Source organism: Chanodichthys erythropterus, chromosome 15, assembly GCF_024489055.1.
Source record: "Chanodichthys erythropterus isolate Z2021 chromosome 15, ASM2448905v1, whole genome shotgun sequence".
In the NCBI taxonomy this organism is placed as follows: domain Eukaryota; kingdom Metazoa; phylum Chordata; class Actinopteri; order Cypriniformes; family Xenocyprididae; genus Chanodichthys; species Chanodichthys erythropterus.
Genome location: NC_090235.1, coordinates 15,859,230 through 15,885,990, shown reverse-complemented (window position 1 = coordinate 15,885,990; position 26,761 = coordinate 15,859,230). Strand labels below are relative to the sequence as shown.

Genomic DNA, 26,761 nt, shown 5'->3' with positions numbered 1-26,761 from the left:
GACAGAAGCAGCCGCTGATGGTCAGAGTGGACACACGGAGCGGACACGGAGCCGGGAAACCCACCGCTAAAGCCATCCTGGAGGACACACACATCTTCTCTTTTATAGCTCAGACACTGGGCCTCAGCTGGAGAGAATAAGAGAGCTGCAGACGATCAGGCACAAATTATGTAGTGATTTCTAAAGATATCATGTTTATGCAGAGAGAGACTGAGAGGAGGTTCTATAGAGAACTGAAGGGTTCTTGAACTCTTTACAGCAAAATTATTGCATAACGCTTTCACGTTATTTCATTTTTTTTCTAGTGATAAAGAATGTTTATGAGCCGTTCAATTCATTTAGACCTAACTAATTCATAGAACTAATTCATTCATTAAAACTAAATCCATAAAAGGAACCTGACGAAACCCTTCAAGCTCCTTTAAAGAACCTTCTCTGTGTATTGAGTAAATGATTGAAGGTATAAATCATAGACGAGACTGAATTGATTTTTTACTTTTGTTTCAGCATTGTTTTTGTAACAATAAACAATTTCTTTTTTGATCAATCCATTCTTGAATTACAGCCTTCCAATGTTTTGCAATACCTCAAACAAACACTAAAGGGCAGTAAAGGACTGCAAACCCCCTCATCAAATACTATAGTGAAACTGTTTCACATAATTAACTATATACACTTTTATATTAACCAGTTATTATTATGATTTTCCTTTACTATGACTATGGTTTTAATACAAATACCATAATTACAACTACACTTACTGTAGTAAAATTATGGTTAATTTTGTAGTCACCATAGACTTAAGTACTACCATTACCACATACTGTGGTAAAATCATGGTTTAATATGTTGTTACTATGGTTTACACAAAGCAAAACCAGGGTTAAACTTGGGTTACTTTAGTTTTATTGCAAACCCCAACTAAAACCAGTTTAAACTGGCTGACTGGTCTTGGTTTTACAGAGGTTTAGACCAGTCCTTCTTTATCTAGTTTAAGACCAGCCAACCAGCACTGATTTTTTAATGTTTTTACCACATAAAGTAGAGCAGCTATAAGAAACCTGTGTGAACTTGGTGGGGAATTACTTCATTCTGATTCAAAAAAATGAACTTGAGAAAGGTCAGCTCGGTAAAGTGAGGTTAGTTCTGACCTCTGTAAAACGATCAGAGAGTCATTAGTACATCATGATGAAGAGAGCAATGCTGACCTGAGATCAGTTCTGGAGCTGCTGTTTATTGAATAAAAATAATGGGGGACAACACAGGGGAATGCAGAAAATACTTTGTCGCATTGTCCATATTATACATTAACATAATTACAGAAGTGATAGCAGTGTGTAATTATAGACTGTTCCATAACATAATTACACACTAAGTGTGTGCCGTTCATTACTAGAGCTCAGTGCTTTTGTAATCACACTGGATACAGTAAAGTGTGACCTACATTTAAGGATAGTGGAGAGGCGAAAGAAGCAGACATGAAAAGAAATCAAAAATCAAAAGCGGGAGCTACTTGTGTTCAACTGTGGTCACAGAAAGTTTAATCCGGGCTTGGCCAAAACCTGAGAATTAATCAGATGAAGCGTGACGAGGCTCAGCAGAGCAGGACTTTAACCGTGGACCCAGACGTGATGATTCTCAAACGAACGCGTATTTATTCAAAGCTGAAGAGTCGAGACTCCAGATCTGACTGACAACAGCATCGCAAGTGTTGTAATGCTTTTATACAACAGTTCAATAATCAAGAAATGTTAATAATGAGAAACTGACATTGCCAGTTCCTTTTTGCTCCACCAATGGAAACGATTCCAAAAGAAGAATCTCCAAGTAATCAGTGTTTTGAATGAGTCAAATGATTCAATGACTTACTTATGAAGAAAATGTCTTTTATATTACATGCAAGCACACTACTTTTACTATTTTTACCACATGAAGTAGAGCAAGCACGCTACTCAAATTCAGTATTTGTAGTCATGACGTGTGGCACGGTCTTTGTTAATGTGATTTACAGCGACTTGTTTCTATGATCAAACTGCGATGTTCTGAATTAGGGTTTCGCTCGATACTGCTTAAACACATCCAAGTCCAACCAAGTCTTGTTCACACGCTCACGTCACACAATAATCTAAATTCAATAACACTAGAACATAGACACAAAAGCGTCTTTTATATTGCATGCAAGCACACTACTTTTACTATTTTTACCACATGAAGTAGAGCAAGCACACTACTCAAATTCAGGAATTTTGGAAGAACTGAGCTTCTGATATTTTCTATCCCTATTATAAATATTTAGTATGTTTATTTAGTGATTTGAATTACGAGGACATCATGATGTAGGGGAAACCTGAATGCACCACTAAATAGTCAAAGAATCGTCAGGTTATGTTTACCACAGGCTGTATTTTACACATAAATTGAAAACCCCCATAGGAAATCTCGAAGGAACCAGAGGGAAAATTAGCCTTCCGGATTCTGATGTCATACCTGCACCACTCTATATGCATTAGTAGTTTGGGTCCTCATAATGTAAACTAGCACACACACACACACACACACACACACACACACACACACAAGAACAGGTCTATTTAGTGGCAAGCACACGTCATTCAAGATTAATGCATAATAATGAATGGTTTTTAGTGTTTTAACCTCCTAGAGCATTTAATCACGGTTCACTTTAAAGCCACTAAAAGCCCAGCAGGAATTCCAGAACACACTGTTCATCTGCTCCTCTCATGTGACCCTCCTCTCAACAGAACTGGCTGTTTGTCACTGAAATACACACACACACACACACACACACACACAGCTTTGACGTCTTTATCCTCAGTGAATGAACTGAACTATAGAGCGGTGTTTGGACCTCGAGAGACGACATGCTCCCGGAGAGAGACTAGATCAAGCCCCACTCCACTTTGTTTTTTCACACTTGCTGCCGATCCGGATTAATTCCCCAAATCCGATTTGAGGCCTGGCACTCTAACTGCTCGGATCAAACTTTTGTGTTAGGAAACTTTACCCTTCACACCGACTTAGAGGTGGACAATTCTTGCTTCTTACCAAAGAGTCTTTTAATCTGAACACAAAACATGTAAACACTCCCTTACACACACACACACACACACACACACACACACACACACAAGCCTTGCTTTCTCACTACTGGGATTTGAAGTATTAACTGGCGTATTTTCTTCCGCACAAAGCATCGCTTCCTCTTCACACTTTCAGTTCTCCCCCCATCATCATCTCCAAGGGATTTTTTAGTACTTAGAAAAGTGAAAGGAGAGAAATGAAACCCTTCAAATTATTACTGATATAAATGAACACGCCTGGATCGACTAAAGCTAATCTCTAAATCTCTGGGACTGAATGACGACTTAATATTTAACAAAAGAATCAGGATTAGACACATAAAACACTGGGAAGGATCAAATGAAACGTTAATACATATTCTGGTGTAATTTCATTGCCACTCTCATACAAAAGTATCTAGCAGGAAAGAAAATCGTTTATTAAAAAGAAACCTTTTGATAAAAATACAGAACAAAGAACACCTTTTTTGCTTCCCGCTGTTTTTCCGGGGGTTGAAAGCTGACGGGAAACTCTTGATTGCCGAGCCTCGACATTGATTACACATGATTAAAATAGACTCCATGAGGAGTGTATGGATTCAGGCAGCGATGCTGGAAGACGGCGAGCAAACACAATAAAGTCCAGGGTACCTGTATTGTATTTTTTTAATAACATGTTTCAATATTGCAACAGCCATCTGCTTTTCTAACAGGTAAAAATCATGAAAAATTCCAAACCGAAAAGAGAAAAATAAAACAAAAAAGAAAGACTTGATTATTAACAACTTTTCTTCGCTACTCGCCTAATTCAAACAATAAGTCATATTAACACAGTGAGAGGATCTCATTCAACACATTATTATTCAAACAAATTATAAAAATAGATTGCATTTTCAAATACATATTTACAGTATCAAACAGAGATCAGAATGATACACACAATGCAAAGGGGAATCGAGTCTTATTCGGTAAAGGGCTGTTAAACTACAGTACAGCATGTCTTTGTCCTTTAGATTTTGAAGTGATTATTAATTCAGTTATGCCTCCTTCAGATATGATATGGCTGCAATAATGACGAATATGCATGTCTGTATGTGCGTAACATGTTTATATCATGAAAATCAACCCAGTACATTATGAGAAAAAAATCCAGTCATTTGTTTTGTACTGTATGTATTTGTAGTCATGACGTGTGGCACGGTCTTTGTTAATGTGATTTACAGCGACTTGTTTCTATGATCAAACTGCGATGTTCTGAATTAGGGTTTCGCTCGATACTGCTTAAACACATCCAAGTCCAACCAAGTCTTGTTCACACGCTCACGTCACACAATAATCTAAATTCAATAACACTAGAACATTCAGAACATTCCTGTTGAAGAACCACTTCCGTTGTAGAAAACGGCAACATCAAGTACTACACATGCCCGAGAGAATCGGACAACTGCCACTGTGACGGGAAATTAAAGTCTGTGAGTGTGTGTTTACATCCCCATCACATCCACTCACTCACTGAATCACTCACAATCACTCCCTCGCTAACTCACACAATCACTCACTCACTGAATCACTCACTCACAATCACTCACCGAATCGCTCACAATCAATCACTGAATCGCTCACTCACTCACTGAATCGCTCACATTCACTCACTCACGGAATCGCTCACTCACTCACTGAATCACTTACTCACTGAATCGCTCACAATCACTCCCTCGTTAACTCACATAATCACTCACTCACACTTACTCACTTACTGAATCGCTCACAATCACTCACTGAATCGCTCACAATCACTCACTGAATCGCTCACAATCACTCACTCCCTCGCTAACTCACACAATCACTCACTGAATCACTTACTCACTGAATCGCTCACAATCACTCCCTCGTTAACTCACATAATCACTCACTCACACTTACTCACTTACTGAATCGCTCACAATCACTCACTGAATCGCTCACAATCACTCACTGAATCGCTCACAATCACTCACTCACTGAATCACTCACTCACAATCACTCACCGAATCGCTCACAATCAATCACTGAATCGCTCACTCACTCACTGAATCGCTCACATTCACTCACTCACGGAATCGCTCACTCACTGAATCACTCACTCACTGAATCGCTCACAATCACTCCCTCGTTAACTCACATAATCACTCACTCACACTTACTCACTTACTGAATCGCTCACAATCACTCACTGAATCGCTCACAATCACTCACTGAATCGCTCACAATCACTCACTGAATCGCTCACAATCACTCACTCCCTCGCAAACTCACACAATCACTCACTCACTCACTGAATCACTCACTCACACTTACTCACTTACTGAATCGCTCACAATCAATCACTCACTCATTCACACAATCACTCACTCGCCTGCTCAGTCAATCACTTACACTGGGATGCTCATAATCACTCACTCACATAATCACTCACTCACTGAATCGCTAAGTCACTATCACTCACTGAATCGCTCACAATCACTCACTCACTGAAGCGCTAACTCACACTATCACTCACTCACTGAATCGCTCACAATCAGTCACTCACTGAATCGCTCACAATCACTCCCTCGTTAACTCACATAATCACTCACTCACACTTACTCACTTACTGAATCGCTCACAATCACTCACTCCCTCGCAAACTCACACAATCACTCACTCACTGAATCACTCACTCACAATAACTCACTCACAATCACTCACTGAATCGCTCACAATCACTCACTCCCTCGCAAACTCACACAATCACTCACTCACTCACTGAATCACTCACTCACACTTACTCACTAACTGAATCGCTCACAATCACTCACTCACTCATTCACACAATCACTCACTCGCCTGCTCAGTCACTCACTTACACTGGGATGCTCATAATCACTCACTCACTGAATCACTCACTCACTCATTCACACAATCACTCACTCGCCTGCTCAGTCACTCACTTACACTGGGATGCTCATAATCACTCACTCACTGAATCACTCACTCACAATCACTCACTGAATCACTCACTCACAATCACTCACTGAATCACTCACTCACAATCACTCACTGAATCACTCACTCACAATCACTCACTGAATCACTCACTCACAATCACTCACTGAATCACTCACTCACAATCACTCACTGAATCGCTAAGTCACTATCACTCACTGAATCGCTCACAATCACTCACTCACTGAATCTCTCACAATCACTCACTGAAGCGCTAACTCACACTATCACTCACTCACTGAATCGCTCACAATCAGTCACTCACTGAATCGCTCACAATCAGGCACTCACTGAATCGCTCACAATCACTCACTCACTGAATCGCTCACAATCACTCACTCCCTCGTTAACTCAATCACTCACCCACTGAATCGCTTACACTATCATTCACTGAATCGCTCACAATCACTCACTCACACACTCACTTTCAAAGTGCAGGAAAAATTATATTACACAAACAACAATCCAAGTGCATTTTTGATGAAATGTCCACTGAAAAATGTCCAGATTCAGTGCTGTGTTTTCCATTTTCAAACATAATATTTTTGCATTCAAAAACTGAGCTCCAATAAGCATCTGTAAACAGCTAAATAACTTATCTAATAAATATGGTACAAGTTTCTGTAAGTCGTGGATGCTGCAGTGCAAACATTGTCCCTATAGTAGACAGGAGGAGAAAACATTACGAGTACAGATGACCAAAAATAATAATTTAAACTCAACAATAATAATTCGCTTCAGAAATATAGTAGCCCATTTCCGCTGCCTGCTTTGGTAAATCTTAATTATGATATAAAATGTAATGATTATGACATAAAAGTCATTATTATGACATACTAAGTCAATTATGAGATTAAAAAGTTGTAATTATGAGATAAATCAAGTCATAATAATGATATAAACTCAAAATTATGACTTTCTTTGTCATGATTTACTTTGTCTAGTCATAATTTTGTCTTTTTATGTCATAATTTTTACTTAGTATGTCAATTTTGACTCACAATTTCCACTTCTTAAGTCATAATTTGGATTTTTCATCTCAGAATGACTTAGTATGTCATAATTTTCACTTTTAACATCATAGTTATGATTTACAAGAGCATTTGTTTTCTTCTGTGGTGGAAATGGGCTTCCATACAGAAATGAGTATAAAGTGTGGAGAAAGAAAGCCAAAAGAAAAAAGTAGACTGTAATCAAATTCGGGAAATACAGAAAAAAGGGATTTACATATTATTTAAGATTTCTTACACCAGCACTCAACTTATTTCCTGAAGATACAGCGAGATCTTCTCCCGCTCGGAGGAGCGAACGCTCGCGGCCGACATGCTCTCGGTTTTGTCCACTTTATAGGAGGATCAGTGGCCACGAAGCATGAGTTCTTTCACTTAGATAAAGAAAAAGGCCCTTTTGAGAGTCAAACGGAGCTTCTCCAGGACAGTGACGGAGAGTCTCGACCACTGCAGAGTCCTTCTAAAAGAGATGTCATTGATGAGCAGCGGAAGAAAAGCAGGTTATTCGAGAGGAATCATCTTGCTTGTGCCATCGCCCCCTCAGAAAAGAAGCAGTGTTCACCCAAAGAGAAGATTAAGGAACGAAAAGAGGAAGATTAGGAAGAGGACTGCCATTTGCAGTGAATTGGTTATCATCACCTCCTGTCTGCTGAATGGCCTACTGGGTAATTCTGAGAACAGACGTCCGTATGTCAGACCTGAACTCCGCGGCCGTGCATCTGGATAACCTGCGCTCTGAGAGTCTGTATGGCGGACAGGATCTGTTTCTGGTGCTCCAGAGAGGTGATGCCGAGACTCAACACATCCCTGCAGAAACAACAGAGCCCGTCACACACAAACCCAAGCAGACAAACGCAGGATTCAGGATTATTTCCACATGGCACTCACTGAACGGTCATGCGAGCCACTGACTCCAGGTAACAGTATCCAGCAGCGGTGAAGTTGTCTTTGTAGCGGCCCATGTCTACAGCCTCCAGCCACTCTCCGACCGAACTGAACGACGGGAAGGAGGGAAGCGTTCGCTCTGCTAGAGATACGGACGAGCCCAGCGTCCTTGAGAGAGAGAGAGAGAGAGAAACAGAAGCACTTACAGGAAATGTTTCAGTCACAGCCTTTATATTTATGACCATCAGCAGAATCGAAAAACATCCGTAAAACGACCTCAAGAAAAAGACACTGGTAAATAATATTACATTTAAACAACATATTCATATTTTAGATATTATTGCTATTATTTTTGTCAGTGTTATTTTATTTCAATTTTATTTTAAGTTTTCATGTTAATTTTAGTTTTATTTTTAGTCAATTCCTTACATGCTTTTGTCATTTTATTCCTTTTTTTTAAATATGCAATTAAATTGCAATTTAGTTTAATTTATTTTTACTTCAGCTGATATGCTGTTTATTATATTTAAACAACAAATGAATATTTTATAAATTATTGTTATTATTATTGTCAGTGTCATTTCATTTCAATTTTAGTTTTATTAGATTTTTTGGTCCCACTTTATATTAAGTGGCCTTAACTACTATGTACTTAAATCAAAAAATAAGTACAATGTACTTTTATTGGGTTCATATTGAATTGCAAAACACTTTTGCTGCTATTGAGGTGGATACAGGTAAAGTTAGGGAAAGCTTTGGTGGTATGGGTAGGTTTAAGGGTAGGGATAAGGGTTAAGGGATGGGTCAACAGTGTAATTATAAATGTAATTACAGAAATTAATTACAGATGTAATTACATGCAGGTGTTTTTAAAATATAAGTACAATGTAAAAACATGTATGTACATAATAAGTGCACTGTATCAAATGATTAATTTAAATGTAAGTACATAGTAGTTAAGGCCACTTAATATTAAGTGGGTCCAATTTTTTTTTATAGTTTGTGTTAATTTTAGTTTAATTCTTAGTGACTTCGTTATGTGCTTTTGTCATTTTTTTAAATATTGAAATTTTTATTTTATTTTATTTTTTTAAAATGTGAATATTTTAACATCTGTGGCCGGGTAGGTAAACAGCATATTACTTCAAACCTTATAAATAAAAATTGTTTTGTTGATTATGGTTGCATGTTTTACCCGTACGGCTCTGACTGCGCATGATCACATGAGGAATGGTGAGGGTGTGAAACAGGAAGTGAAGAGACAGGAAGCAGTACCTGCGGCCCAGGCTGGAGGAGCCGATGTTGTCGGGGCTCCTGATGCTCTTGCTGAGAGCGCTGTGGATGTGTGTGAAGCTCGGTCTCTCCGTCCGCTCCTTCTGCCAGCAGTCCAACATGAGCTGGTGCAGAGACCCGGGGCAGTTGACGGGCGCCGGCAGCCGGAAGCCGTCCTCGATCGCTTTAATTACCTGCAATGAACACAGAAACACACACTTCAACACACAAACACTGAACACTGAGCACTGGGAGTACCCAGAAATAGTGCAGAATCTTATTTCTTCAACATTTTACGGCATAACATTTCTTTATTAAAATTTTTTTTTCTGTTTATTGCTCATTTTAAAATAGATTTTCAATCCCAAATTTTCACTGTGAATTTCCACTGTATACATGTTTTATTTGTACATAAACTTCTCATTCCTGCATTTTTTAATTAAATGTTCTGGTGAGTTTCCTGTGCAAAGCAATCGCCACAATACTGACATTCTGAGAGAAATTAGCAATTTAAATGATTATTTTACTGCAGAATGTGTCCTTGCCTGGCATCTATGAGCCTCTCTTTATTAGAAATGCTGAATACCATTTAATTCAATAAAAGTCACACGCAATGGCATCACAAACATTATTGAAACCAAATGAATAAAATGAAAGAATCTTGCTTTGAATGCATTAATGCCTTTGTCATTAAATGAAATGAAAAATAAAATAAACAGGCACGGGCCAATATTTTATTAAATTATATTTTATATTTTATTTTAAGCTTTTATTTTCTGATCGTCTCTAAAGTATAATACAATAAAAAATATATTTTATAAATAATAATAATAATAATAATAATAGGGACTAGATATGGACCAATACAAAATACTGGTATCCGTTACATTGCTGCAATATTTTTAAAACGTGTCATTGACTGGATTTCCACTATAATAAAAAATACCATTTAGTTACAATTTTAAATTCTTGCTACAGATTTAAAAATAAAATAAATTTAAAATAAAATAAAATAAAATTTAAAAAAAAGCATAGCTTTTGTTTTGATACTAAGGTTATTTATGCGTTTAATTTGTATGATGCCGTTTCTTCTTATTTTTAGAAACATTATTACTGGGGTCCAAACAGTGTGATGTCCTTCAGCCAGGGTTTATTTCAGAGACTAGGAGGATCTTTACTGCAGCCGTGAAAAGAAGGCCACACGCCGCGCCACTTCTGAGTCGGATTGGTCACGGAGCTGAAGTGGACTTGAAGTCAAAGTGCGCGCGCGCACACACACACACAAACACACACACACACTTACACACTTTATCTGGGGTCTTTAAAGGCCCTTCACTTTAGCTACTTTTAAATTTTATACAAATGCATAACTTCACAGCGAAATCTCATCCAGCCACCAGAGAGAGAGAGAGGGAGAAAAAGAATATACATCACAAACAAACGTAAAAGGATTTTAGGGAGATCTAAAGGAGGAGGAGAAGCAGTCGCCCGAGAGAGAGAGAGAGAGAGAGAGGGTTTGGAAAAGCAACACCAGAGGAAAAATGCTGCAGAACTGCACAAGTGGTGATGCATCAGAAGAACACAAAGGGACAGACGTACGTCTTGGTTGCCCATGTCCCAGTACGGTCTCTCTCCGAAGGACATGACTTCCCACATGACGATCCCGAAGCTCCACACATCCGAAGCGGAGCTGTAACGGTGGTACTGAATGGCCTCGGGAGCCGTCCACAGCACCAAACTCTTCCCTGCGTGCTGAAAGAAAGAAAGAAAGAACTTAGTCTTCCAAGTTACAACTTCTAGGCTGATTAATTGGTCATTTAGGGTGTTTTTAGATCTGCTTTGTTACAAAAAAGGGATTAAAATCATTACAATGTTGCAAATTCTTCTTGGTTCGGTTCACTTTCATGAAGCAACATTTCTAAACAGACCAAATGTTGGAGATAAAGTGCTTCGTCTTTGCTCCAGGTTAACACATGAATCATTTTATTATCAAAACAAACACTTCTGCTTTTCATGCAACATACGTAATGACCCCATCATATAATGTGATACAGCCTGGTCTGTTGGGTTGGATTGCTTTCTCACCACAAGCGAACCTCGTTCAGGCGATCTCGGACTGATTATTTTGGTGCGGATCTGAGCGCGATTGCCGTGTTCATTTATGTCCAAACAAACCAAACGAAGGAAGAAAATGCACCAGGTTTCGGAAACAAACCGGCCCAGACCAGTGGGCTACAACTGTGACCAGGATTTTGATTTTAGGGCGTTTTTGTTGAAACAAATATACTAAAAGTGCACTAGCACTCCAACAACTAATCGATAAAACTGATTATAATCAATAATGAAAATAATAATAATAGTGCACACTGAAATCCTCCACCTGTCACGTCACTTTACGGTAGTGAATAACACATTTCTAAGGACAAAATGCATATGGAAGCGCTGCAAACAATGTCATGGTTTGACAGACGCTGGTGCCGTTTATTCCTCAGAGCATAACTTATATTTCATGGTTATATCTGTAAATGTTAGAAAGTCCCGTGAGTGTTTCCATTTTGCATGATCTGACAAAAAATGCAGAAGAACCAGAGCGCAATAATATACATTGAAGAGGCATAATCTGGGGAATTTGGAGGCCAAGTCAACACCTCAGGAGCCAAGGTTTCCCAGCAGAACGTTGCCCAAAACATCACACTGCCTCCACCGGCTTGCCTTCTTCCCATAGTGCATCCTGGTGCCACGTGTTCCCCAGGTAAGAGACGCCACCTTCTTCCATTGCTCCGTGGTCCAGTTCTGATGCCCACGTGTCCACTGTTGGCTCTTTGGTGGACAGGGGTCAGCATGGGTGGTCTGCAGATATGCAGCTCCATACGCAACAAACTGATGCACTGTGTGTTCTGACACCTTTCTATCACTTCCTACAAGCAATCAGTTGTTTTTGAAATGAAAAGAAACGTTGATCCAGAAACACATCCTACTGCAAACACAGGAAAGCGATATGCTGGCGTGCGTGAAAGTATTGTGCCGAACTGTATCCTGACTTCTGCATTCATTTGAACAGAACAGAAGCACTGAGGCGTTCTTAAAATACACCACATACTCGCAAGAAACCACGTAAAAGTTTGATGAACTAGATAAGAGCTGTGCTTTGACTTTTAGAGAAATGTGCTGACTACTATTGGCTGGTGGAACTCATCGGGAGCCGTTTGAGAGAGCTGTGCTGCATTATGGTAAAACACTCACTAGTGTGCTGTAGACCGCCTCGATCTTGTCGTCCTGAAGCGGTCTGAAGCCTGACACTTTGCAAACCAGGCTGCTGTTCACCAGGACTTTGTGAGCGGCCAGTCGGCGATGGATAAAACCCATCTCTGTCAGATACTTCATCCCAGACGCCACTCCACTCAGCAGATCCACCAGCTGAAGAACCGTCAGCTGGCCTTCATGTTTCTGAGCAGAGAAGAGAGGGAGGAGTCGGTCGAGAGGAAAAGAAAGGACATTGGAGTAGACAGAAAAGTGACAAGAAAAAAGGAAAGAGAAAGGGAAAAGAAATGAAGTAAGGAAACATTTGAGAGGAAATGAAAGGGAAAAAGAAAAGGAAAATGGAACACAGAAAAAAGGAAAGATAAGGAAAGAACATTGGAAAGGAAATGAACAGGAAAAGAAAGCAGAATGGGAAATGGAAAAACTCAAACATTTATGAGATCTTGGAACAAATAACAATCATTTCACGTCTTTTGAAGAAGTTCACTCCGCCTCATTTGGCTCTTGCTTCTCATTGTTTTCTTTTCACCATCTGCACGTTTTATAATGTAACTTAAATATTTCATATGTACCATTTACTGTACTATTGCAGCATTTTGCATCTGATGGCTCAGAATATTAAAGTCAGCAGAACAAACGGACACAAAAACACATTCCCTTACCCGCAGGAAAGAGTCCAGGGCTCCGTTGGTCATGCTCTCCACCACGATCATCATAGTGTTGCCTGCAGCAAAAACACACACATATAAAGAAGATTGGGTCATGTGTTTGTTTAATGCATCAGCGGGAAAAGAGGACATGGAGGAGTCGTCCAAGAGGCACAAAAACCACATTTTCATAAAAGTGTTATGTAAGAGATAACATACAGTCAGCCAGACATTGTAGACAAAGAATGATAGATAGATAGATAGATAGATAGATAGATAGATAGATAGATAGATAGATAGATAGATAGATAGATAGATAGATAGATAGATAGATAGATAGATAGATAGATAGATAGATAGATAGATAGATAGATAGATAGATAGATAGATAGATAGATAGATAGATAGATAGATAGATAGATAGATAGATAGATAGATAGATACATACATACATACATACATACATACATACATACATACATACATACATACATACATACATACATACATAGATAGATAGATCTAAATAATAAATAATAAAGTTTAAATGTTTTGAAGATAATAAACCCATCGCAAAAATAGATCAACGATGCTAGCATGATTTAACATGATTTAGCAGGATCCTATCATGTTGTTAACATGAATTAACATGATGCTAACATGTTTTAACACATTGCTAGCATGATTAACATGTTGTTAACATGATTTAGCACATAGCTAGCATATTTTAACATTGCTAACATGAATGACCATGCTGCTACATGTTTTACTACATTGTTAACATGAATTAGCATTTTGGCTAACATGATTTAACATGAATTAGCATAATGCTAACATGTTTTAACACATTGCTAACATGTTTTAACACATTGCTAACATGATTAACATGTTGTTAACATGATTTAGCACTTTGCTACCATATTTTAACTTTGCTAACATGAATTACAATGCCGTTATCATGTTTTATTAAATTGTTAGCATGATTATCATTTTGCGAACATGATTTAACACGTTGCTAGCATATTCTAACATTGTTAACATGAATTGCTACCATGTTTTAACACATTGTTAACATGAATTAGCATGTTTAGCTAACATGATTTAGCATGAATTAACATGATGTTAGCATGTTTTAACACATTGTTATCATGAATTATAATGTTGTTAAAGTGATTTAACATGAATTAGCATGATGCTAGCATGTTTAACACATTGCTAGCATGATTAGCATGTTGTTAACATGATGTAGCATTAATTAGCATAATGCTAGCATGTTTTAACACATTGTTAGAATGAATTAGCATGTTAACATGATTTAGCATGAATTAGTATGATGTAAGTGTGTTTTCACACATTGTTAACATGATTATCATGTTGGTAACATGATTTAGCACACTTGCTAGCATATTTTAACATTGTTAACATGCATGAATTACCATACTGCTAGCTTTTTATAACACATTGTTAGCATTAATTATCATGTTGTTAACATGATTTAACGTGGATTAGCTAGCGTGTTTTAACACATTGCTAACATGATTATCATGTTAACATGATTTAGCATTAATTAGCATAATGCTAGCATGTTTTAACACATTGGTAGCATGATTATTATTTTGCTAACATGATTTAGCACGTTGATAGTATATTTTAACGCTGCTAATATGAATTACCAATGCTGCTAGCATTTTTTAACACATTGTTAACATGAATTAGCATTAATCATTGATAACATGATTTAATATGAATTAGCATGATGCTAACGTGTTTTAACACCTTTGAGAATATTGTTAATGCTAACATTATTTAACATGTTGTTAGCATGAATTAACATCATGCCACTAGCATGAATTAGCATTTTTTTACATGTTTCAACATGTTGCTAACATGAATTAGCATGTAACTAGCATTATTTAGCACGTTGCTTTAGCATGTTTCATCATAGAAAGAGGACATGGTGGAGTCGTCCAAGCAGCACAAAAAACATGTTTTCATAAAAGTCTAAGTGTTATGTAAGAGATAACATACAGTCAGACAAACTATGATTAGATAGATAGATAGATAGATAGATAGATAGATAGATAGATAGATAGATAGATAGATAGATAGATAGATAGATAGATAGATAGATAGATAGATAGATAGATAGATAGATAGATAGATAGAACGATAGAACGATAGATAGAACGATAGAACGATAGATAGAACGATAGAACGATAGAACGATAGATAGATAGATAGATAGATAGATAGATAGATAGATAGATAGATAGATAGATAGATAGATAGATAGATAGATAGATAGATAGATAGATAGAACGATAGAACGATAGATAGAACGATAGAACGATAGATAGAACGATAGAACGATAGATAGAACGATAGAACGATAGATAGAACGATAGATAGATAGATAGATAGATAGATAGATAGATAGATAGATAGATAGATAGATAGATAGATAGAACGATAGATAGAACGATAGAACGATAGATAGAACGATAGATAGAACGATAGATAGATAGATAGATAGATAGATAGATAGATAGATAGATAGATAGATAGATAGATAGATAGATAGATAGATAGATAGATAGATAGATAGATAGATAGATAGATAGATAGATAGATAGAACGATAGAACGATAGATAGAACGATAGAACGATAGAACGATAGATAGATAGATAGATAGATAGAACGATAGAACGATAGATAGATAGATAGATAGATAGATAGATAGATAGATAGATAGATAGATAGATAGATAGATAGATAGATAGATAGATAGATAGATAGATCAGTTCGACAGTGAGTGATGGATATCAGCTCAAAGGAAGCCGAGGGAAGTACGCTCCATTAGGGAGGTGGGCAGCAGTAAATCCCCAGGTGTTTGAGCAAAAGATAGAGCAAGGAAGAGAGGAAGAGAGAGAGAGAGAGACAGATCCCTCAATCACGCGCACCGACACCAACAATCTGGAGAATTTAATGACCAGCCCAGTGAACAGGAGGCTGCGCTATCAGTCCGGTCAATCTACCGTCTCCAGCTCCATCACACCTCCTGCCTGACCGACCCCAGCCACGAGACCTCCTGCTGGGCTCTGAGCTCCGGGCCGTCCCTCCCGAGCCACGGAGGTCTGACAGCTGGATGAAGAGGAGGTGTGAAGCTTTCGGGAGGTAAACGGCAGAAAAAATTGAGATTTGCAGGTGAAGGTGGAGAAGTCAAGGAGAAAGATTAGAGTCATTAAGAGGGCTTGCTGTGATTAGGCCACCAATTATTCCAATGTGAACATCTGCTGTTGTGCTCACTGCGCACACACACACACACACACACACACACACACACACACACACACACACACACACACACACACACACACACACACACACACTTAGACAGGCTCATTTAATCCCAAAATTTCAATTCATTCTTCTCTCCAAAATGCCACTGAATAAACAGCCTCTTACTCTCTATTTAAAACAACAATTAAAACAAGAATCAATTCAGTTTGTTGACAAATTACAATATAAATTAAAATAAGGAAACATTTTAATCTCTTACTCAGAATTAAATGCTCCAGACATACTCAAAGCTCATCAGAGCATTTATGTAAACTATGTGTCAAAACTGGCGGGTGATTATGCAAAACACTATCGTTCAAAAGTTTGGGCAAGACTTATGAACAAAATTAATATTTTCATTCATCAAGGACACAATGAATGAATCAAAAGTGACAGAAAATACATTTATAATGTTACAAAAGATTCTATTTCAAATAAATGCTGTTCCTATTCATCAAAAATCCTGAAAAAAAGGTTTTCACAAAAATATGAAGCTGTTTTCAACATTGATAATAATCATAAATGTTTTTTAAGCATCAAATCATCATATTAGAATGATTTCTGAAGGATCATGTGACACTGAAGACTGGAGTAATGATGCTGAAAATTCAGCTTTGATCACAGGAATAAACAGAAAAATATGGAAGCTTGTTTCCACTACTGAATAAAAAAGAAAAAAGGTAATTGCGACTTTTTATCTCACTTCTCTTCTCAGAATTGCGAGATATAAAGTCAAAATTGTGGGTCATAAACTCACAACTGCAAGATATGAACTTGCAATTGTAAGGAAAAGTCAGAATCCTGAGTTTTTTTACTCAGTGGCAGAAACAAGCTTCCATAGAAAAAAAGCGATTTTACATTGTAATATTTTACAATATTACTGTTTTTACAGTACAGAAACCAATGCTTTTTGGTGCAAGACAGACTTCAGAGATACAGAATGTCTTTAAAATTGCTGACAAAAGAGTGAAAAATAAAGAATGGTCGAATGCTCTTTTGTCAAATATGCACTAATTAGGCATGTGATGGTATAAAATTTTCATGTTGCGATTAATTGATGGAGCTTTTATCACAGTATACGGTATTATCACAATATTGAAATAAGTTGCAAAACCATTTTTTGTCATAGTTTAACAGGTTTAAGAACTCTTTTTGTAATAAAACAAAAACAACTCTGACTGAAATTTTCAAACCGATTAAAATGCAAAAGAATTAGGCTATAAAGAACAACAGATAACACTTTATTTAATGCATTAACTAAGATAGAACAACAGCTACATTTGTTACAGAACGTATTATTTTTTGTTAATGTTAGTTTAGAAACAACTGATAATTGATAGATTTATCTCAGGTCCATTAAATAAGTTATTTTGATTTTAGTAATGTTATTAAATAGTAACTAAGAAATTAACATTAATTAATAATAATTAATACTTGAAAAGTATTTTTATTGTCAGTTTAGTGATAATGAATTAACATGTTAACTAATGAAGCTGTATGTTTTCAAAGTTTTACTGAACAATAACAAATAATCAGAACATTTCTAATCATTAGGGCATGTTGTAGTCCAGATTAAAATATTAAAATGTTTAGGTTTGAAAATTAATATCCTTTTAAGTCTTTTTTAAGTATTCAGTATTTGGTGCTGTGATGAACAACACTGAGATTACAAAAAAATGAATGGCTGTTTGAAGCATTTTAAAAACTTCACTAGAGCAGTTACTTTGTTTGCACGGTTTCCGTGGTAACCGCTGCACGCTGCTGTTCCATCAGCGCCCTCTGCTGTCGGAGAGTGAACGCGCACTTTCATTCAGCTCGTCTCCTTCACTGGTTCCGTCATGTGCTTCTCGTGCACGTTGGGATTGTTTACATCTGAGCGCGTGTCTTTTTGACGCAGAATACAGCGGTGTTGTGCATTTTATACGATTGATGGGTAAAGTATTTTTAATTGCCTTACAAAAAATTAATAATTGGTGATAAATTATTATTTACGGTATTCTGAAGTGCCGACGATTACAATATCGTGCATATTCATTATCGCGATTTATCGCATTACCGAATATCGGCACAAGTCTGGCACTAATATGAAGACTCTTCTGCTGTTGCTTTAGCGTTTATGCTGATCAGAGTAATATTAATAGATGTTTTGTTTATATTTGTAACCGTTTAATACAGTATCGTGTTTCCACTTGATTCTGGGTCCTGAAGCGAAGCTCGTTGAGAGCCACACAATCTCTTCTATCTTCTTCTGCATGTAGAATCAATGTTCATAATTCCTTCAGCACGAACACACAAAGTCTCAGACTAATATCAGTTCTTTAATTCCGCAAATCTGCTCGAGGTCTTCCCTCTCTCCACAACACCTTCATCATCCCTCATCCCTCTCGGCAAGAACACGCCAAATCCATCTAGCGTTTATATCTCCAGGAGCATCACATCGATCAATCTAAAGACGGATCTGTTCCCTGTGCCGAGTTTCCCTCCCGTTTCATTCATGCTGGATTCTCCTCGTCCTGTCCTTCCTGCAGGTGATAACATCTACAGCTCCTCATTGTCTTTGATCTTTTACCTCTGACGCTCATCCATCCTACCAGTATCGACCCTTTCCTCCCTTTCTGTTCCGGCACTTTTCAGGACCGGCCCATTTATTCAGGATTCCACTTCCCAATAAACCGCCCAATCAATGGCTTATCATTCTCTTTTCCATTACTGCGGTGGGACAAGCGGCTTATCCCTCCTTTATTCTTTTTCAATGGAAGGACACACCATCCATTCCGCCCCCTGAATCTCTTTCAGGTGAGGGCCATCAAATCCCTAACTCTCCTGCTTCTTTGTCTTTCCCAATCCTGCGAGGACTCGTCCCGCTTTCATTTTCTACCGAGGGACGTTCCATACATTTCTCTTTTCAATCTCTTTGTCTTTACTGACCTCTGGTGATGACTCCCTCCAGACGCACAATGTTGGCGTGATCGAACTGTCCCAGAATTCCCGCCTCGCTGAGGAAGGAGCGCCTCTGTTTCTCCGAGCAGCCCGAGCGAAGGGTCTTTATGGCCACGGGAAGCTCGCGTTTGCTGGGCAGCTTCAGGCAGCCGCGGCACACCTCGCCGAAGTCTCCTGCGGGACACAAGGGTGCACTCGACGTCTCAGAATAACAGCGCTTTCTGAACTCTTAGTGTTTACAGTACAGTGAGAGCACTGGGGGAAAATGGTGTAGAAACTATTTCACAAACATTTACAAAGAAAAGTGTGAAATTTTGAATTAAACAGTATTTTCTTGTAAAACATATTCCAATAACACTACAATAAGGTTGACTAACATGTGTTAACTAACATGAACTAACCGTGAGCAATACGGTTGTTACTGTATTTACTAATCGTCATTAACGTTAGTGAATGAAAATACAGTTGTTCATTGTTTGTTCATGTTAGTTCACAGCACATTAACTAATGTTGACAAGATTTTAATAATGCATTAGTAAATGTTGAAATTAACATGAATAAAGATTAATAAATGCTGTATTAGTGCAGTTCATTATTAGTTCATGTTAACTAATGTAGTAACTAATGAACCTTATTGTAAAGTGTTACCCAATTTTTTTGTTTTTTTGTTTTTTGCAGTATATAATTACTATAATAGACTATAGAAGCTTGTTTCCACCACTGAATAAAGCAATTTAAAAGATATTTACAGCTTTTAATCTCGCAATTTTGGCTTCTTTTCTGAGAATTGTAAGATATAAACTTAAAATTGTGTGCTATAAAGTCAGAATCTGATGCAAAACCACCTTCTGTATTCTTCAGAAAGCTTACGCTGTACGTCCAACGGCTTCCCTATTCAACTTACGGAACTGACATGACGCCAATTCCGTTTTTTCCGTCATTCAAATACGGAAGATGTTGTGGTGGAAGCTAGATATTTTACTTCATAATTTGTTAAATATGGATATTTTTTACACAAACGCATCGCTTCACTTCAGAAGGCCTTTATTAACCCTCTGGAGCCGTATGGAGTATGTTTATGATGGATTGATATGGATGGAAACACTTTCTTCAGCTTTATAAAGCTCGGATGCATTAGGATATTTATTAATATTTCTCAGATTGTCTTCGTCAGAAACAAGAAAGTCATATACACCTAGAATGGCTTGATGGTGAGTAAAGCTTGGGCTAGTTTTCATTTGAAAGTGAACTAATCCTTTAATAAATACAAACGTGTACTTCTTGCAGAACATAAATAAAGTCATCAGGAGTGAGTGACTGAGTCTTGAGAGAATCTATCTTGTTTTGAGGATGGATAGACGGGTAAAGTGTGCTTCAGTACCTGTATGGACGATTCTCTCGATCTTGATGCTGGAGATGTCCAGCTCTTTGGCAAAGGCATGAACCGCCTGGAGCAGATCCTCACACGTCTCTGGGTCAATGTAAGTCCTTCTGGTTGGGATTTTAACTGAAATTTAAAAAAAAGTTCTAATTAGAATTGCTTGTTAAATCGAGGATCACTATTATTATTGATGAAATGGATGAAGCTCCTACAGAAGGAGACTGAGCCGTACTTACACTCGAAAAAATGCTGGGTTAAAAACAACCAAGTTTGAAAATGGACAAACCCAGTGGTTGGGTTAAATGTTTGACCAACATGCTGAGTAGATATTTAACCCAACTATTGTTTAAAAATTACTGTGTGTCTGGCTTAAAATGAACCCAAAGTATGTTGGAAATTAAAAATCAGACACATAATCACTAGAGGAAACAATAATAATGAAAAGGTGAACATTTATTAAAAAGCAATTTAATACATGTTTATTATTATTTTATTATTATTCATTAAACCTATTAATAAATGTTCATTTCCAACATACATTGGGTTCATTTTAAGCAAGAAATAGTCATTTTAAACAATAGTTGGGTTAAATAAAACTACCCAGCAGGCTGGGCAAAGATTTAACCCAATGGCTGGGTTTGTCCATTTTCAACCCGGCATGTTTCAGAGTGTAATATCAGAACATCATCTGCTCCGTTCACGCTGTCATTCTGCAAGTGATGAAATCTGATCGGACTTCCTCATAGGACAACTGAGAGAAGCTGTCAGTGTGATGGAAAAAAACAGATTTCCTCTCTGGTTACGTCCATCACAACATCTCAAAACATGCATGAGAGAACATGAGCAGAAAGAGGCATTTTAGGCATTCATGCATATAAATGCGCTGATGCGTTAACTCGTTCACTACATGGTGAACATCACAGAGGAGGTTTGTTTGACTTGGACCAGCAACTAAACAACATTCACAACCAACCTGGCAACCGTCTAGAACAGCATGATGACAGTGAGTTTGTGTGGACTATCACCACTTACATTTTCTACAGAAAATATTCTAGTTATAAACTGTTATAGTGTATATAGTACAGCATACTTAGTATATAGTGCATAGTTCTCCTCTTCTCCAGCTTGCTTCCTAATCTAGTTGTCAAATAAACCTGGCATTGTGTATTATGAATATTGTTGGCTGCTCGATGAATTGCTTTTTTCTCTGTCATAAGTCACTTTGGATAAATGCATAAATGCAAATTTAGTACTGTATAATTACTAGATAGATATATTTATTTATTTGCCCATTTATTTAAAAATGTAACAGTATTCTAGTGTATCCTTTCACGACGTGATGCTTCATCCACTCATAAGAGCAGTGCGGCGGTCAGACTCTGAAATGTGCTTACAAATCAACATCGACCCGGAGCGGGGCAGGATCTCATAACAGCTTATTGATCCCAACCTCACATACATACACACATACTTAAGAACACAATTACAAAGCAAATTAAAGGTGCTCCATCCCATCATGAGAGCGCGGGTCCGGATCGAACGCAGGAATGAGGTTTTTCTAGCACAAGTATTCACACCTGCGGCTGTTATTACAGTGATTTAGGGGTCCAGTTCAGCACACTTACTTCTGTACTCTCTGTTTGGGTTTGTTTTTGTCAAAATAACTGATTCAGCCACAGAAGCTTTCACACACACACACACACACCAAAGTAACAGGGGAAACACTTTCATAGAGATATTTTTAATATTATCTCATAATTTGGCAGCAGGTTTATTAGGCTGCTGTCACTTTAAGACCTGACGCACAGATCCATTATACTGTTACACATGCGTTTACGTTCACTTAAGACATAACTGACTGTGTTTATGTGAATACTCTCCAAGATTTTGTGTGTATTTGACTGTTTAAGCGCAATAAGTGTGCGCTTTGGGTGTGAGCATTTAAGTTTTTCATCAAAAATATCAGATACATTTACTGGAGAAGTGAGTTTGTGCTTAAAACAAGAGCAAATATCTGCCAGTGGAGTCAGAAAAATCAACTTGTTTTCACTTTGAATTAAGATTATTTTTCTCCAGTAAATCTTCATTTAAGAGTATTTAGATATTTGTACTGAAAACAAGACAAAAATACTGAGGAAGAACACACACACACGTTTCTTATTTTTACCTTTGAAGATAATCCCCAAAGGAATGCTTGGTCAGATTTGAAGAGTTGTGTCCCAAACGTAACGACACACTAACGAGCTCAAACCATGTATATATGCATGTGAGTTTGCATAATCTACAGCATTAAATCCACAGTCGGCGGTTCTACACTCACAAACAAAGTGGGTCTCGGTGTTTCATAATGACAGCTAAAGCTCTGATCCTACCATTGTTTCTGGGTCATCCAAAAATACGCATATAAAACAAACAGAACGCATGCGGGACGAGAAGAGCGTGTGCTTACAGAGGATGGATGAAGAACGAATGCGTAAAACACACCAGAGAGACGGGTCACCAGAACCAAAACAGCGCGAGGGAATATTTCCGACGGGATTTCATTTGAGGAAAATGATTCTGTACGAGAGCTTTGTGCTCAAAATCTGAATTGACACTCTTTATATTTGTACTCCTCCCCTTATTTACAATGAATGGGTTTGAAATGTTCTTCTCTGAACTGTGAACATTTGGCTTAATTTTTTTGGAGAAATTCGGCTTCAGCAAACTAAATTAATATTTATCACATATAAACAAATGTGTCTGTTCCGTGAATCCTTATGGAAATCTTCCTGCTGTTTCCATCCTGGCTTAATGGACATTTGCATGTTAAATACTATAAAAAGCCGGATTTCAATCTGTCTGTATATATATATATATGAACACTGATATAACCTCTGTGTGAATCATGCATTATAACACCAGGGCTTCAATATACAGATGTTTAGAGAAAAAAAAAAGCCCACAATCCATCCACAGCACTTCCACTTCGGAGAAAAGAGAGTTTCAGTCAGCTGACCAGAAGAGTAACTTAAAGTCACCATGAAATCAAAATGGACAATTCTTGTTTTTTTTTGTTTTTATAATATTATATTATTCATTATTATTGTTTTAATTCATGTTCCTGTAATCTTGAATCAGAATATCTGCCTCTTTAAGCATCTCTTCTCTGATGATGAGGGCGGGGCAACCTGTCACTCACATGACATCCACCAATAGCAAACCACAACCATCCAATCAATTCCCCACAGACACAATCAAGCCCCGCCCTATATTTGTTCTTGTTTGAGAAGCGTTTCACTCAGACATACGGCATAATAGAGAAGAAAAGACAAGCGCAACTTCCATTTCATGCCGAATGTTGAAATGCATTACTTTTGCAAAAGTGAATGCAACTGAATGTCTCTGTTCAGAGACTAGAACCGCTCCTCGTCTTCATCACAGAGGGCGTCTGAACATGCTAATGGACTCCAGCATTAGGCTGGCTGATGTAAAGGCACGTACACGGACTTAGACGTTAATGCAGTGCCACTTTAATCTCTCTCTATCACTGATCACTCTGTTTTTCCCTCTTCTCTCAGTCTGTGATGAGCTGCATTCATTAACACCTTCAAAAATAAAGCCAGAGTCCAGCTGATTAGAGGAATGAAGGCAGACGTCTGATACTCACACTGGAAGTACAGCTCCTCGTCTCCTTCCTGACTGGCTTTACTGTAACCGCACTGTCTGTGAGGAGAAAAACAAGCAGAAAACAACAGAATGCTATTTCAGATACTGTAAGGAAATGACAAAACAGCACTTAAAATGACAACTCGTGTCTGAACTGCCGTCTATGATAACAATTATTTCCCTTGAGATGAAAAATTGCATATTATTTTTCATCAAAATCATTATTATTCATCAGAATTCGTTCACGCAATAACGAACAATCTGTCATTATATATGAACAATTTCGTTAAAAAACACCATATAAGTGGCCTGTTTAACTCTATTTGGCTATATTTCTGTTTTTTGAAGACTTATGATAATAATTATAATCGTTCATTCCAGTGAGCAGATCAGTTCATTTCAGAAAAACTAATCATCGGTTTTACAAATCAACCACATGATTCACTGCTGCGTCTCTTATGAATATATTTTCATTGAATAATGACTTAAAATTTTGGTCTGTTCCTCACACGAAGCTCTTATATTGCATCGGGAGACAAAACAAGAGTCTTATGGATCATTTTTATGTCATTTTGAGACTGAGAAGAGTGGCACAAAAGCCACAGTAAAGTGACAAACAAAATGAGAAAACTTTAATTTAAAACTAAATCTGTTTGAGATTCCTCTGAGGAGAAACACAGCGTCACCGTTCAGTTAAAACCCTTCTTTCAGAAGCACGTTTTATCACAGGTTTGTAGTTCACGGCGCAAACGCAGAGATTTCCTGGTGAAACTGATCTGACGGTCGTAGCGTGAGCGCGAGGAGAATCAGGCCGCCGCAGGATCTGATGGCATTTGGACGATTTTACATTGTGGATTAGTGTGACATGGAGACACTGGAGAAAGACATGCACCACGGGAGGGATTAGAGAATAGAGACGCACACACACACACACACACAGCAGGGGTGGAAAAGCACTCAAAAGGAGACACTGACAAGGTTTTTGGAGACTTCAGGTTATTTGCAAGAGCATGAGCCGTTGTTTGAGAAGAAAGAGACGCACACCGAGCAGACCTCCAACTGTGTGTGTGTGTGTGTGTGTGTGTGTGTGTGTGTGTGTGTGTGTGTGTGTGTGTGTGTGTGTGTGGGGAGCGCAGGCATCTGATTAGAGCATTCACCATTTACTCTAAAAAGGTGTCGGATAGAGAACGAAACATGCAGGTTGAGGAGACGACACACAGGCTGCTGGGATTTGAGCTCTCTGACCATGTTTACACCGACATCTGCTGGACAGCACTTAAAGGGATAGTTCACCCAAAAATGAAAATTATCCCATGATATATTCCTCCTGGAGCCGTCTAAGGTGTATGAGACTATCTTTTTTCAGATTAACACAATCAGAGATATATTTAAAAATATTCTGGCCCTTCCAAGCTTTATAATGGGAGTGAATGGGGGCCGAGATTTTGAAGCCCAGAAAAGTGCATCCATCCATCATAAATATAATCCATACGACTCCAGGGGGTTAATGAAGGCCTTCTGAAGTGAAGCGATGGGATTCTGTAAGAAAAATATCCATATTTAAAACTTTATAAACTATAATAAGTGGTTTCGGAAGACGGCTGCACGCATTGATCTGACCCTAAGCTAGTTATATTAATAAATAAAGTTTTAAATATGGATATTTTTCTTACAAAAACCCATTGCTTCACTTCAGAAGGCCTTTATTAACCCCCTGGAGCCATATGGATTATATTTATGATGGATGGATGCACTTTTTTGGGCTTCAAAATCTCGGCCCCCATTCACTCCCATTATAAAGCTTGGAAGAGCCAGGATATTTTTAACTATATCTCCGATTGTGTTCGTCTGAAAGAATATCATCATATACACCTATGGCTTGAGGGTGAATAAATCATAAGATAATTTTCATTTTTGGGTGAACTATCCCTTTAACACAGGTGTAAATGGGCTCTTAAATGTTTTTGTGATACTCATAAATTAGAGAATGATGCTGCAACACCAACGTCACGGGTGTGATTGGATAAAAACATGTCACCAAATACTGTGTGATCAAATGTCTGATCGGATTAAATGGAAAAGCCTCAAGACATCACAGAACATCCCTGTTTTACCTGAAATACAGTGAGGAAGATCATGTTGTAATCGACTGAACAAATGCTCATAACACCACATTTATATTAAAGCTTAAAGAGTTTTCGTCGACACGGACTCAATCCAATCAGAAATGCTCATGCAATCTGTGACGAGAGGAGGATGATGATGTCAGGAGA

The 26,761-nt window shown here is 37.8% G+C and overlaps 2 protein-coding genes across 2 annotated transcripts in view; one reads left to right on the top strand and one right to left on the bottom strand.

Annotated features, from left to right (window-relative positions):
• LOC137037816 (prolyl endopeptidase-like) overlaps positions 1-562 on the top strand; it is an 18,040-nt gene extending 17,478 nt beyond the window's left edge. The window contains exon 15 of the mRNA XM_067412120.1: positions 1-562. This exon is cut by the window's left edge and continues 155 nt beyond it. Coding sequence (XP_067268221.1) covers positions 1-140 — 140 coding nt within the window. The 3' untranslated portion in view covers positions 141-562.
• Positions 563-7,806: 7,244 nt separating this feature from the next.
• LOC137002202 (ephrin type-A receptor 7) overlaps positions 7,807-26,761 on the bottom strand; it is a 119,934-nt gene continuing 100,979 nt past the window's right edge. Inside the window, exons 11-19 of the mRNA XM_067361713.1 lie at positions 24,490-24,545; positions 20,841-20,966; positions 19,448-19,633; positions 13,195-13,256; positions 12,515-12,718; positions 10,871-11,023; positions 9,248-9,465; positions 8,003-8,167; positions 7,807-7,921 (exon numbers count right to left, since the gene is read on the bottom strand). Of these exons, the coding sequence (XP_067217814.1) occupies positions 7,807-7,921; positions 8,003-8,167; positions 9,248-9,465; positions 10,871-11,023; positions 12,515-12,718; positions 13,195-13,256; positions 19,448-19,633; positions 20,841-20,966; positions 24,490-24,545 (1,285 nt within the window). The remainder of the gene's footprint in view (positions 7,922-8,002; positions 8,168-9,247; positions 9,466-10,870; positions 11,024-12,514; positions 12,719-13,194; positions 13,257-19,447; positions 19,634-20,840; positions 20,967-24,489; positions 24,546-26,761) is intronic.